Below are 15847 nucleotides of genomic sequence, written 5' to 3'. Positions count from 1 at the left end.
GCTTAAGATAAATTAGAGTTCATTTTACTGCTTGTCACTAAAGTTTATGGGAAAAGGAAAGGAGAGACTGTGATGAAAGTGGAAGATTAGTAAATTAAAATCTTGAGCAAGCAGCTTAGAGTAAAAGGCTTGATAGCCTGAGTTAAAAACCCAATAGATGAAGTTATAGAGAGATGGAAGGGATTATGTCCACCCACCCTTGGACTAGATCTGTGACTGGCTTAAATTTAATATGAAATTGTGGATAATAATTTTTTAAGGGCCAGGGGTATGAGAATTGTGTGGCCCTAAGAAAGTTAATTCACTGTTCAGTGAGGGGATTCACTCCTAGAAATAACATGGGAATCACATAATTGTAAATGTATTTAGTATACTGAGGCAAAAACAAACGTTTGAATTAAATAGAATTGCTTCATGTGTGAATTTTCTCAGATGTGAAGTTTATGTCAATGGTGATAAGATGAAGGTGGAAATACATCCAGCCAGATTGGTAATTAATTAATTATGATTTTAAAAGGTTTAAATACATGACATCCGTTTATGGTATTGTCGTATTTAAAGAAGTTTAATTTAAGAAGTTATAAACTTCCAGGTTTTGTAGCAGCAGTACTGGGATCGCTATTTGTACAGTAAATTGGGAAAGCCTGGAAGTGGAAGTTTTACTGAAAGAGAGAGAACAGTGGGGTCTGACACTGGCTGACCTCCGAACCTGGCTTTTAAAGTTAGTAGGACTAATTTTTAATACTTGGCTTTTAGGATATCCTTTTAAAAAAATTAAAATTTGATTGTGAGGTCCTGGTAAAAGCTTTAAAAAGAAAAGGTATTTGTCAGAAAATGCTATTATTGTGAAGTTGTGCCTGGGCGGCATCCCTCTCGGACGCTGCCCCCCTTCTTTTTGTTTCAGACCCCCTTCCCTCTGCCACCCCTCCTGCCCCCTATTCACCCTCGGATGACTCCTTCGCGGCAAAAAATGGCGGAGGGGGAGAAGGGGTCCAGGTGGTGGGTTTTGGAAGATGGCTGAACTTTTGTTCCTGAGGTCTTGGGGAGGGATTGGGTGGGAAGACTCCATCAGATCACACCCCTGGGGTCGTGAAAGCTTGAGGAGCTACTCAGGGACAGAAATTACATTCCCCACCTAGAGAGCATCCTTACCAGCACAGTCACCAGATGCCCGTCCTGCGCCCAAGTGAACGCAAAACAGGCAGAGACGCAGTCGCTGGGGGTAAGGCTGTGGGGAGCGCAACCTGGGGAACATTAGGAAGTAGATTTTATCGAAGTCAAACCACCAGCATCGGGTTTTAAATGTCTCTTGGTCTTTGGTGAAGAAAGAGACAGCCCCGGTGGTGGTGAAGAAAGAGACAGCCCCGGTGGTGGTGAAGAAAGAGACAACCCCGGTGGTTGTAAAGAAACTCTTGAATGAACTGATCCTCCATTTCGGCCTTCCCTTAGCATTGGCCCTAGCTTTGTTGCCAAAGTTTCTCAGGGTGTGGCCAAAGCCTTAGGGGCAGAATAGAGAACTAGGTCACTCTGCTCCCTCTGGCCTTGATCTGCAGCCGTTGCACCCCTAACAAACTTGGTTTGACCCCTTTGAAATTCTTTTCAGGTGGCCCCCTCCTATTCTCCCTCTCATTAGAGAGGAAACTCAGGCTGATTTTACTAATGCCTCCCTCATTAAGTTCCTACAGGGTCTGCAACATACCCAGTCTCCGCTTCATAAATCTGTCTGGGAAGGCCCGCCTATTCTGACTTCTGACCACCTCCACTGCTTCCAGCCTGGGGACTCCGTCCTAATCCAGAAACATACAACCTCTGGTCCATTCCTGTCTGGCTCCACCACAGCCATGTGAAGGCAGCTGCATCTGCACAATGGAAGGCAGAGGCCCTCGAGGACCCGCTATTTTTCCCCTGAAGGGCAACTGAGTTACTGTCAAAGGCGAGCAATACCACTCCTTATCCCCTCTCGGCCGGGCTTGTGGGCTCCACCTAAGACTGTCCCGACCCTCTTCTTGATCCTCCTATTACCCCCTTGCACAGTCCCTCGCAATCCCCATGCCCCCAAGCCAAGCTCTACTTGGGTAATTACTACAGGGAACAGATAGTCCTGCACTTTCCAAAATCCCAAAGTCATACATCTCCCCCTCGATACCCTTTTCCCCAGCCGGGCCCATTTGGGGCCCCACCAGCAGATGTAGGCTACCTGCTCTGTTCTACTTCAGGATGCCCAACCACGTGTGCCTGCCCTTGTGTCACGGCCTACAACCTCCCCTTGACTGACCCTATTGGCTCCCTGTGCATCCCAGCGGGCAGTATTGGGGGCTCAGATCCATTACTCCGCATCCATACAATTGAGAGCGACCCTTGGCACCCCAAACTTGATCTTAAAGTCCAAGACCCTGTCGACTCTGCCTGGAGAGCCACGGTCTCTCAGGTACTGGGACTCATTATCCCTCGGGATATCGTAGAGTTGGCCCACATGGAAGAGACGGTGGCCCTGACTGTGGCCAAGATGCCTTCACCAGGTCCCCGTCCCATTGACCCAATAGGTGATCTGGCCATCCCTGATCCATTAGTGAACTTAGCCATCCCTGTCCCAACACCTATTACTCAGGAACCCCACACCTATCAGGTCCCCTTGCTTGCCCTTTTGTCAGCTGTTCAAAAGACACTTGAGAGTTCTAACCACATGCTGGGCAAAAATTGTTGGATCTGTGTTATGCCCCAGCCTCCTTACTATGTGGGGGTGGCACTAAATGCCTCCATCACCCCTACCTCCAACACGGAGGACTGCCAGTGGAACCAACCACGGCTCACCTTTGGGGATGTGCAGGGAACAGGCCTTTGCCTTACATCATCTAACACCACTTTATCCAGTTCTCAGCATGGCTTCATTTGCAAACAAACTCAGGAGATTCAGGCCTCCAGCTCAGACTACTTCCTGGCCCCTCCAGGAGCCTGGTGGGCGCATCATGATCACCTTACCCAGTGTGTCTCTGCTACTGTGTTCCTCAGACACCAACAACACCCGGAGAGCCCCCTGTGCATCTTGGTGGCCATAATTCCCCAGGTCTCCCTCCTCCCAGGTGAGGAAGGCTGGCACTATTTTTCCCTTGAAGGGCAACTGAGTTACCGTCAAAGGCGAGCAATACTACTCCTCATCCCGATCTTAGTGGGCCTGGGGCTTGTGGGCTCTGCCGCCACTGGAACGGCAGCCCTAGTCAAAGGGGATCTCAGCTATAAGGCCTTAAGTGCACAGGTAAACACTGACCTCTCCCACATAAAGCAGTTCATCTCAGTCCTAGAAAAACAAGTGGACTCTTTGGCAGAGGTGGTCCTCCAGAACTGCAGAGGCCTTGACCTTCTTTTTCTCAAGCAAGGTGGCCTATGCGCTGCCCTCAGAGAGGCTTGTTGTTTCTATGCTAACAACTCTGGGGTGGTGCGGGAAAGCCTGAGGTTGGTACGCCAAAATATTGCCAATAGACAGAGGAAGCTGGAAAACTCTGAGAACTGGTGTCAGTCCCTGTTCTGTACATCCCCTTGCCTCACTACCCTGGTGTTGGCCCTGGCTGGCCCCCTCCTCCTCCTCATTATAGCTTTGGTTGTGGGCCCCTGCCTCATTAATCGTTTTCTGCAATTTGTTAAGTCCCGCATAAACTCTGTTAAACTGCTGTTGGTTAGCGATCTCCATTACCGGTTTGCAAATTCTAGTCCCCCTGATTCTTGTAACGGATCTCCTGAGAATGTGTCAAGGAATTGACACACTTTAAAAAAAACTGGGGAATGTTGTGCCCCGCCCTGCCCCCAGTTTACCCTACATCTTGCCCCAGCTTGACAACTGTTTGTGCTCCCATCTCTACGTATCCCATTGTTGTGCTCCCATCACCACAGAAATAATCCTGCCCCAGCTTATCCCACTGTTTGTGTTCCCATCTCCACAGAAATCAGTTTGTGGTTTTTTCCCTTTAAATAACCTGACCCCACTCGGGGCTGTTCCATCTGAGTGTTTACTCCGAACAGTCTTGAATAAATCCACATCAAAATTTATATCCGGGTCTCACTGGCTTTTTTCAGCACAACAGGATTACCCACCTCCCAGGATTGTTGTGAGGATCAAATGATAGCTATAAAGTGCTTAGCATAGTGTTTGCCACCTAGTCAGCACTACATAAATGTTAACTATTATCATCATCATCATTTTGCCTCTGATAACTCCCTAGCAGTATGACCAGGAGCACATCATTTAGTCTAGCAGTCTCAGTATCCTCATCAATAAAATGAAGGGATTAGACTCTATGTTCCCTTCTGCATCTCAATTGATAATCCTATAAAGTAAGGAGGTTAAGAAAGGCTTCTTGGAGGAGGTGACCCCTGAGAAATACCTTGGGAAAAGAGTGAAGAATTCAAAGAGCTTAGGAGAGGAGTAAGAGCACTCCAGGAATTGCTGTGCAAGGAAGTGGGAGGTGGAATGTCATGTAAGAAGAGCAGCAACTACGCCACTTGGGCAATGACATAGAAGGTATGAAGAGAAGTCATTTGAAGTCAATCTGGAAAGGCTGCTAGAAGCCATGGTTTGTCAGGCTCCAAATGTCAAAGCGAAGAGGTAGATGTTGTCCACGAGGCAAGAGGGAATCACTGAAGATTCTTGAGCAAACGAGTGGCATGGTCAGATCATCAATGGTTATTGGGCAACAGAGTGTGGCAGGGACTGGAGACAGGAGAGACTGGGAACAGGGACTTAAATCATTTTACTGCCATGTCTACTGCCTCAACTATCCTAGAATGTCATCACCTGAAAGTTAACAAGGACAAAACAAGGGAAAGAGATTTCTCTTTTTGACATTTCTAGATGATAGAAGATAGAAAAAATAGAAAGATACATTTGTAGCTTAGCCCATGTTTGTCAGAGCCTATTAAGAAAGATTAACAATGGCACTTGGTTTAATGCAATTTAGTTGATATTTTCAGGAATCCTTTGGTTAAGCTCCAAAAGATAATTTATTTTAAAAGAAAAAACCCTACAACAACAATAAAGAAAAATAACCCTCTCACCTCAAAGACACACAGAATGACAAAAAGATAGTACAAAATCATTTTTAAAACCTATGGAAACACATTTTATCTATAACAAAAGAAAAAATATAATTATAACTCCATTTGCTATAGCACTTTACAGGTTATCAAGTTCCTCCCCCACAACCACCCAGGGAGGAAAGGAAAGAAGATTGCCTTTCCAGAGCTAACAATGCTGGAATATCTTCCTTAGTAGGTTGTTGTTTATGTAGTATAAACTTAGACCTGGACAAGACATTCCAAAGCACCTCCACTACCCGCCCCCCTCAGATAACAGAGGAGACCGCCAGAGGTTAAATGAGTTACCCAAGGCACAGAGGTAGAAAACTTCAGAAAAGGATTTGAACTCAGATCATTTGACTCCAAGCCAACACTCTTGTCACTGTGCCAGCAGGGATGAACTGAGATAATATACAGCCCTTGTTAAACTTCGGAGTGTCATGCAAATGAGCTACAATTATTGTTATCTCTGTTTTACCAGGAAGGAAATTAAAGTTCAGAAGGGTCACACGACTTGCCAGAGGTCCCCAATCTGGAAAGTTTTAGACCTAAGACTTACATTCTAATAATGTATGTCCAAGTTCAGTAGCCTTACTATAAAAATCTGCATAATTAGATAGAAAGCAATAAATAGTACATGTTTTGCATATTGTATATCACAATATATGTTACATACAGTATATAGCATATATACACATGTATGACTGTATATACAAATATTTAGATACATGTACATGTTAATACATATTTGTATTATGCATATATACTAGTACATTTATGTGAAGACATGCATATGTTTATACATAGGTGAACTGTGTGTATCTTATATATATATATATATATATATATATATACATATATGTGTGTGTATGTATGTGTGTATATATACATATATATACACATAGATGTGCCATACTTGTATGTACCCGTACTTGCATGGGTACATATGTAATCATTTTATCGGTATAGAAACTCCCAGCAAGGAAACTCCCTCTACCAATGAAGATCAGGACCTGACATTCTTAGAGAGATTTTGTTGTTGTTCAGTTGTGTCTAACTCTCCATGACCCCATCTGGGGTTTTCTTGGCAAAGATATTGGTGCAGTTTGCCATTTCCTTCTCCAATTCATTTTATAGATGAGGAAATTACGGCAAACAGGGTTAAGTGACTTGCCCAGGGTCACACAGCTAATAAGAATCTGAGACCAGATTTAAACTCAGGAAGATAACTCTTCCTGACTCCAGGTACTCAATCCACTGTGCCATCTAGCTGCCCTGCTTAGGGAGTTATCTGTATATATCTGCCACATACATCTGAGAAAATTGTAAAGAACCAACATTTTGCCTAGGGTTCAAGTTATGACCTCAAATGTCCCTTCCTGCTTTGAATTGGGGACATTGCTATACTCTAGTTTCCCAGTTCTGTCCTTAAGCAGTCTAGATGATGATTGACTGAGACTCTTGTGTCTGTAGCTCAAGCACATAAAACTCTCCTGTCAGATTTTGAAAGACATCTTTCATAGGGATTTACCCACCCACTTCCAATCTGTGTTACCACTGTGTCTCATATTTGTTTCCCAGGGTCCATGTTCATTTTCCAGTGGAGAGGAGTAAGGAGAGAATACATTGTATAGATGAATGAAATAGCCCCAGTTGCTTATGCTTTTCCATGGGACCAGGTATCAGAACCTTAGCCAACATCTAAAACATTCATAGATTGGGGCAGGGTTGGGCTGAGATAGGGAGCAAGAAAAGGTAGCCAGTATGGTGGAATGGAAAGAAAATTAGATTTGAAAGCTAAAAGCTTGGGGTTAAATTCAGCCTCTAGCACTTACTACCTCCATGACTTTGGACAAGTCACTTAACCCACTGAGCCTCAGATCATTCATCTGGAAAATGAGGGTGTTAGTCTAGACAGCCTCTAATGTCCTTTCTCATTCTAAATCTGTGACCTATGACTTCAAGATCTGAAATGACTGGGTACTCATGGCAGATTGGGGCTCTATGGCTATGAATATTTTAAGAGTAATACATTTTTAAAAGTTGACAAGTTTGATCCAGAAGAGCCTTGGTCAGTGATGCTGAGGAATTCCCAAAGCCATAATCGAGATTTTCTTCATACCCTTGGCCAAGCCCAACAGTAAGTAGATTGAACACAGAATTGGGAGCCAGAAAAAAAACGTAGGTTTAAATACCATCTCTGATATTTGATGTGGGAATACGGGTAAGTAACTTAAAGTCTCTGAGTCCCAGTTCCTCATTTGTGAAATGGGGATAATGATACTTGGAGTAGCTATGCCACAGGGTTGTTAGATTTTTGTTGTTGAGTCTTTTTAGTTAAGACTAACTCTCTGTGGCCTCAATTGAGGTTTTCTTGGCAAAGATACTGGAGTAGTTTACCACTTCCTTTTCCAACTGATTTTACAGATGAGAAACCAAGGCAAATAAAGTTAAATGACTTGACCAGGGTCACAAAGCTAGTAGATGTTTAAGGCCAGATTTGAACTCAGGTCCTCCTAACTCCAGGGACAGTGATTTATCCACTGTGCCACCTACCTGTCCTTGTGTATATTATGTGACTTCAATTACATTGCCACATTTAAAGTGCCATGTAAACGTCAGTCATTTTTAGGATGAATGGAGAGCACCCTAAATTCTGACCATAGCACACACACACACACACACACACACACACAAATATAGATGTATAAGTATTATATCTAGAAGGATTCATTCAACGGCGCCTAGGTTTTTGTTGTTTTTGTTCTTGCTTTTCTTTGTATCTCAAGGGCTTAGCACAGTGCCTGACATGTAATAAGTACTTAATTCTTGTTTACTAAATGATTTTAATGAACAGGTTAAAAAATTCCAAGAAAATAATAATGGTAGCATTTTAGATATTCCATCAACCCTATCTGATCTGTGTCCCTGTGCTTTCGTGATGTTATTGCTATTATTTGTACATAAAATCATAGTCTGCGGGCTGCTTTTATTCTTCTAGCTTTGCTCTGCATCACTTCTTGTAAGTCTGACCATATTTCTTGGTATTCTTCATATCTGTCATTTTTATGGTGCCATAATATTCCATTATATTGATACACCACAATTTATTTAGCCATTGCCCAATCCTTGGCCATATGGGCTGCTTCCAGATTTTGCTGTAACAAATGAAGTTGCAATGACTGTTTTTGTACATATAGGCTCTTTTTCCCATCCCATAATACCCTTAGGCTGTAAGTCTTACTAGTGGAATCACTGAGTCCAAAGATACGGTCAGCCTTGAGCTTTAATTGTATATCACTAGACTGCACTCCAGAAAGATTGGATCGACATATGATTCTACCAACAACACAATAGAATCCATCTCCTCTCCATGCTGCCAACAACAAATTCTATCATTCCAAACTATTTTTGGCAATGACAATGGTAATATATCTCAAAGTCATTTCCATTTGCATTTTTCAGTTAGATAGTTGGAATAATTTTAAGGGACTATTACTACTAGTACTAGTACTAGTACTAGTACTACTACTACTAGTACTAGTACTAGTACTACTACTACTACTACTACTACCACTACCACTACTACACCTACTCTTACTCCTCCTACTACACCAATACTAACCATAACAATGATAATAATAATGGCTAGCATTTATATAGAGTCTTAAGATTTGCCAAGCACTTCACAATTATTACCTCATTTGATTCTCACAGGGAGATGCCAGTACTGTCCCCACTTTACAATTTAGGAAACTGAGGCAAACAGTGGTTAAGTGACTTACCTGAGGCTGAAGGAGGTTAGGTGACTTACTCAGGGTCATAAAGCCAATAATTTTCAGAGATAGGATTTGAGTTCAGGTCCTCCAGACTCCAAGACTAGCACTCTACACATCCCTCATTGATGAGGAAACTGAAGTTGAGAAAGATTCAAGGACTTGATTGATTCCAAGTCCATCTCATTCCTGGAAGGAATACCCATTGTAATGTCCCAAACAAGTGGTCATCCAGCCTCTGCTTGAAGACTTCCAAATAAAGGGAATCCACCACCTCTCAAGGCAGCCCATCCCACTATAGACAGCTCCAACTGATAAGATGTTTTTCCTAACATGAAACCTAAATTTGATCCTCCATAACTTCTACCCTGCTTGCCTCAATTTCCCCATCTATAAAATGAGCTGGAGAAAGAAACAATAAACCACTCCAGTATTTTTGCCAAGAAAATCCCAAATAGCATCACAAAAAATAAAACACGACTGAAAAATGACTGAATAAAAATAACTTCCATCCACTGCTCCTTTTCCTCCAGAGCCAAGAACAAGTCTGGCCTCTCCTTTGCGTGACAGCCTTTCACATACTTAAAGATAGCTATCATGCTCCCCAACCTGTCTTCTCCTCTACATAAACATCCTCATTTCCTTCAACTGATCTTCAAATAACTTGAACAACACTCTACATATGTTCAACAATTGTGTACTATTCAAATCAAATCCCTTTCCCCTCTGTCACTGCAGACAGAGCTTAGTGCAAAGATGGAAGAGGTAAGAAATATACCTTTCTATGGTGAATATTCTATTCCAAGATTTCAATTATTATAAACCAAAAGACTAATAGACGTCATCTTTAATTCCGCAAATTCTAATATATCCAGTTCATAATTAACAAAGACAACCAAAAACAAATTCAGGGAGACCATCATCTAATATACACACAAAAATGCAGCTAAAATTAGCTCATGTTTTCAACTTCATTCCCTGATGAACTAAAAATATAATTTACCTCCTGTGTCCTTCACAGCCTGGGGAAATAAAAGAAAGCATTATCTAGAGAAATTGTAGGGGAAAGGATCTCACCAAGGAAGTTTCTAAATAAACTTGGGCTACCTTGAAAAAGTATTGAAACTTTTGCACACACTCTTTGTATATGGTCAAAAAATAAAAATGACCAGGCACTCCATCATTAAGGTTTAGAGAAACACTGCAGACATGTCAGAACCCGATCTATTTCTCATCAACTTTTTTATCAGTGCAGATGATCAGTTTAAGTAAAATTTACTTCAATTGACAAAATAGAGTTGAAAGTGCTCCCAAATCATGTTAGAATATTGCAAAGTTCATTTCATTGGAGAGGCACTGGGCACTGTTCACATTGATTTAGCATTCAAGGATTCTGATTTGAGGGCTCATGAGTGGGAAAATAACTGCATTGTTGAGATGATACCTTGGCCTCAAAAGATTTTTTTTTAATCTCATTGACTTGGTTACTGACCCCACCTATATAGATAGCAGCATTCCTAATTATGCTGTTCTCAATGATGACTAAAAGTCTTCATCAGTTGGTGATGATCTCTCATGGAATAAAGAGAGTCTGTCTGCCTGAGCCAGGTTAGTCATGCAATGATGGACTCCCAGTACATCACCAGGTATACCTAAAGCCTCTCCAACTTGTTAGGTCATTCCAGAGTTCATAATTTACTGGCTTGGGTTTCAAGCAATGATTTCCATGTCATTCCATTTCCATCTAAATTCAGCATATTTTCCACTCAGCTATGTTCAAAAGGCAATCATATATCATTTGGATACAGGGAAACCAAATATATAATGGTTCATTGTTTCCTTGGCATTAAGCTATTGGGGGGGTCATGTTATTGGTACTCTCATCTATTTTTCTTTATATAATAATAGTAACATTTATATAGCTCTTTAAGGTTTGCAAAGTGCTTTATATATATACATATATATATATATGTGTATATATATATATATATATATATATATATATATCTTTGCAAAATCCCTGTGAAATAAATGCTAGTATTATTCTCATTTTACAGAAACTGAAGCTGAGAGATCAAGTGATTTGCCCAGCTAGTCATACAGCTATTAAGTGTGTAAGGGAGGATTTGAATCCAGATCTCTCTAAGTTTGGTGATCTATACACTGTGATACTTGTATTTCAAAGTGAAGGTATGAACCAATCATCAACCATCCATCATTTAGCACACTGTATCTATTCCAGCAAATCACTTCTTACCTGAATGCCCTGCTTATTCAGGCAACTGCTAGTATCCTTAAGTCCTATTAATATCTCAAAGTCATACTGCTATTTACCCAAAAGATGCTATATTATACTTTCTTTACTCTTCTGTTCCCATTACAAATTTTCATACATTTGTTTTTAACTCTGAGAGTTTCAGATGAGTGTCAGAACATTTAGAACTGCAGAACTGAGCAGTAAATTGGTCCCCTGGGCTGTAATGACATGCCTGAATCCCCATAGACCCAACAGGGCTGCCAGTTTTGTTTTTTGTTTGTTTGTTTTTTTGCTTTTACCAAAAGAGACAATTCCCAAGATTCTTCTCTGTAGGAGCAGGTGAGGAAAGGAGTCCTTGATCAAAGGTTCACAAAAGAGCATCAAGGGTTCCAGGAAGTCAACACCGCTTGCATATGGCACAAGATCCCAATAAGATCACAGATTTAGAGCTAGAAGAATTCTTAGGGAACATTTACTTAAGCCTTGGCCTAAATGGCCCCTTCACCAGGATGAAATCTGGCTTGGACCCCAGCTGTCCCAACCAAAGTCCACCTTCACTTAAGATCAGAGATACAATGGAGACAAAAACAACAGCAGTTGGGCCACATGCTCACAGGCCATTTGGCAGCAGGTCATTTAACAGACAAGGAAAATGAAGCATGATCTGGGCTTCAGGTCACACAGGCAGTTTTCAACAATCAGGATTTGAACCTAGGTCCTCTGCTTTTAATCCAGAAGTATAGCCACTGGCTGAGTGACTGAGGCAAGATTTGAACCCAGGTCTTTCTGCCTCCAAATCTGGTACTGTTTCTACTGGAACATACTGCCTCTGCTGCAGGTAGGGACCATTCACTGAAGGAATATCAAAGGGTGTGGTGGGAGGGTCAGGAGTTGTGGTGAACCATGAGCTACTTTGCATGAGAAGATGGAACACAGAAAGGCATAAGGAAGGCTGGCAGCAGTGGTGGCATTTGCCTGACACCTCTCCCCCTGCATTGCCATTTGAATGTGTGGGTGGGAACTCACAGGTGTTTGTCTCAGGCAGAGTTTGTGACTTGACTGCTCCCACACAGCATCTACCAGAGCCCAGAAAGCAATGCAGGAAAGCGCTGAGATCAGCTTTTGTGGAGGACTTTCTGTCTAAATTATCTCACAAGTGAGATGGTGTCCTGTGCCCAAGGGAATGAAGCTGGCAGGGGGCATTGGGTCAGCTGACAGGCATTAGCCATTCCTATCAACTAAAAGGTGTGTCAACAGAGGTACAATCCATTCATCTGTACATTTACATATTCAGGTAATGACTTACATCTGCATATGGGCTTTACAAAGTGTCAGCCCATCTGATTCTCTTAATACTTCTAGGAGGCAGTGAGTGGGGGAAGAATATTTCACTCCGAGTCAGGAAGACCTGAGTTTGAATCCTGCCTCAGACACTAACACCCTGTGTGGCCAAGGGAGGATTATAGTATCATCTATTTAGAGCTGATGAAGACCTTAAAGACTATCTCGTCCAACCACCTCACTTACAGAGAAAAATCTGGCACCCAGAGAAGTTCAGTAACTTGCCTAAAATCACACAGGGAGCAAGCTATCACGGTAAGATGGGAATTCAAGGGCTCTTTCCACCACATCATCCTGTCTTTCAGGTCACTGAGCTACTCTGGACCTGTTATCTGACCTACAAAATGGAGAGAGTAACCCATGTAATCCCTGCCTCATCTGGTTGTCGTGAGAACCATTAATGTATATAAAGTGCCATGTTAATCTCAGTTATTATTGGAAGGCATAAATGGTCCTATCCAAAATGTATTTTTTCCTATTGCCCCATAAGGTTATGTGTGTGTAAGGGTGTATATGTGACATATGTGTATATGCATATGTATGTGTGTTACATACAGATATATATGTGTGTATATACATGTGTGCATACAAACATGTATGTGTCTGTGCATGTGTGTGCATACATATATGTACATGTGTGCTGCCGTATGATCTGTGAGCACGTGGCCTGGCCATTGTAGCCTCTGTCTCCATGGTACCGACGCTGTTAGGTGAAGGAGACTCTCACTAGCTTGTGTCTCTTCCAGCTTCCATTGGCATGGCTGGGGTCCGTGCCAGATTTCATCCTGGTGAAAGGACCAAGTCCCGAGGTACCAGTTTGACCCAGTGGAGAAGCAGACCAAAGGCAGCAAAGATGAAGGGACAGAAACTTGGGACCCAGATGGTATAACAAAGAGTGTAATGCTTCCTTTCTGCCCTCTTTGGGATTCCTCATGCCCTGTCTGCCTTGTACATTTCCTCCCCACCTCTTTTATTGATCATCTTCCTCCTTTAGACTGTAAGCTCCTTGGGGGCAGATATTGTCTTTCTCCTTCATATCTGCATTCCCAGAGCTTCTCACAGTGTCTAGCACATAGTAGGCCCTTAATAAATGTTTATTCACTGAGTGATTCTAGATATTGGGAAGAGATGTTTGTAATTTTATCTTTGCTCTATCTTCTCAGTAAGTATCCCTTTGTAAAGGCTAATTGAAGTCAATTGGTTAGATAATAATAATAGCTAGCATGTATATGGTGCTTTGAAGTTTACCAAGTGTTTTACAAAATTGTCTCAGTTGATACTCACCAGAACCCTAGAAGGTAGGCACCATTATTATCCCCATTTTGTAGACGAGGAAACCGAGACAGACAGGAGCTCAATGACTTGTCCAGAGTCACACAGATAGTATCTGAAGCCAGTTTGGAATTTAGGCTTTTCTGACTCCAGGTCCAGTGCTGTGTCCATTGCACCACTTAGATGTCTCTAAATGATAATGGAATGTTAATTACCAGCAGGGTGGCTGGTGATTGATATTGGTGAGAATGCACTAGAATGAGGTACATACAGCTGCATTTAGATCATAATTTTAGAGCTGGAAAGAACTTTAAAGGCCATTTGGTCCACCACCACCTCCATTTTACAGATAAGTAAACTGAGACCCATGAGGGTTAAGTGACTTGACCAAGGTCATACAGGTAGCAAGACGTAGATAGGGAGCCTAACTCAGGTCTCATGGCTCCCAGTTCAGTGCTCTCCTTACTACACCATGAATACAGTCTTCATGTTGTTCATATCCCTTCATTCTTGATATATGACTGGTCCACCTACCAGTTTTTCTGCACCTATATTTGCTGAATGAAATCCCTTGGAAACACACTACAGTCCACTGATGTTGTTGAGTCATTTGCAGTCATGCCTGACTCTTTGTGACTCAATTTGGGATTTTCTTGGCAAAGATACCGGAGTGGTTTGCCATTTCCTTCTCCGGAGTCTACTGACACTCACTGTGTACTTGGTCATTGGCATTTAGGTCCACCCCAAATTTTAAAAAGGGATTTAAACAAAAACTAAGAGTGGAGGGGAATATTGCCTGCTTACAGGCACCAAGGTCAATACTACAGCGCCACAGAGAACTGTTAAAATATTTAATAATAATAATAATTAATAATGATGATGTTGACAAAGGTGTTCTCAGAACACAAAAATACAAGGAAGAAGACAGAATATGGGCTCAGATGCCCAAATAACAACATGCAGCAAGCAAGGAAGGTTAGCTAGAGAGCCTGTTGAATGGAGGCAAATTTGATGGAATGAAGAGTTATGGCTGAGAAGAATGTACCCTATTAAAAAGAAATGAAACAGGTAAAGCTGGACAGAGTGACATTTTCTTATAAGAAACCCAAGGTAGAGGGCATTTGGGGGTAAAGATAAGAGAGTCAGAAAGAAAAGTGATGTTGTCATCCTGGTACACAACAGACTGCCCGGACAGAAAAGTAAAGAAATGGAAGGTTTCGGAAACATAACAAGTACATCATAAGGGAAAGATATAGTAATGTTTGAGAACTTTAATTAACCCATCATCTGTTGGATATTTCTCTCTCTCTCTCTCTCTCTCTCCCTCCCCCCCTCCCTCCCGCCTCTCTCTCTCTCTCTCTCTCTCTCTCTCTCTCTCTCTCTCTCCCCCTCCCTCCCTCCCTCTCTCTCTCTCCACCTTATAATACATTGACTTGCTTTTAGTGATGATCTGAAACTAATTGTCACCAACAATGAGGAAGTGGTTCCTTGGTAGAAGTGATGGCAACATTGGTAATAGGTAAATCTCAATGTTTGTGATAGAAAAAAGTTATGAATAGAATGGCTTGGGCAGAGTTCAGGAGAGCAGATTTCAAATATTTTAGAAAAAATGGATTGGATTTCCTTGGACCATAATTCTACCTGGGAAGTTAGGACAGATAGAAAACTCTCAAGAACAGAATTCTGAAGACACAGAGAAACAACACAAGGAGAAAAAGGCGGGGGGGGGAGTGTTTAAAGAAATGAATGAGAATATACAAGGAAGAAATCAACAAACACAGGTTTTCAAAAACACATGAAAGCAAGATCTGCTAACAGAGGATGAGTAGAAAATTGTAGTAGAATCCTGTAATAACAACGTGAGGAGTGCTAGAATTCAGAATGACAGAAAACCTGAGCTGAACAACAGGGTGGTTTTTTCCAACTTACATTGGAGTAAGTAGAAAAAGAAGCATTAGGACCAAAGAAGAGATCAGACACTGCTCAAGATGAGTGGAGCAAATAGACAACGAATGACAGAATGGCTCTAACCCTACTTTTGAGGAAGTTAGATGTCAAGGGGGATAAAAATTGAAGGTGGAATCAAGAAGCCCTGAGTTCTAATCACGACTCGCTCATTAGCTCTGTGTTCCTA

At 41.9% G+C, this 15847-nt stretch overlaps 1 protein-coding gene across 1 annotated transcript; it reads left to right on the top strand.

Moving 5' to 3' along the window:
* Positions 1 to 1167: 1167 nt before the first annotated feature.
* Positions 1168 to 3754, top strand: LOC118847062 (endogenous retrovirus group S71 member 1 Env polyprotein-like). The gene is made up of 2 exons (XM_036755683.1): positions 1168 to 1222; positions 2061 to 3754. Exons 1-2 carry the CDS (start codon positions 1168 to 1170, stop codon positions 3752 to 3754), a joined length of 1749 nt encoding a protein of 582 aa, XP_036611578.1.
* Positions 3755 to 15847: the final 12093 nt, after the last annotated feature.

This window comes from Trichosurus vulpecula, chromosome 4, assembly GCF_011100635.1.
Source record: "Trichosurus vulpecula isolate mTriVul1 chromosome 4, mTriVul1.pri, whole genome shotgun sequence".
In the NCBI taxonomy this organism is placed as follows: Eukaryota; Metazoa; Chordata; class Mammalia; order Diprotodontia; family Phalangeridae; genus Trichosurus; species Trichosurus vulpecula.
The sequence above is the reverse complement of the archived record's forward strand: the minus strand, read 5'-3'. Positions and strand labels throughout refer to the sequence as shown.

Bases quoted from the DNA above. Each gene is read 5' to 3' on its own strand.
- LOC118847062 (XM_036755683.1), top strand. From the start codon at position 1,168: ATGCCCGTCCTGCGCCCAAGTGAACGCAAAACAGGCAGAGACGCAGTC. The intron at 1,223-2,060 runs GTAAGGCTGTGG...CATGCCCCCAAG, and splicing joins CAGAGACGCAGTCGCTGGGG to CCAAGCTCTACTTGGGTAAT.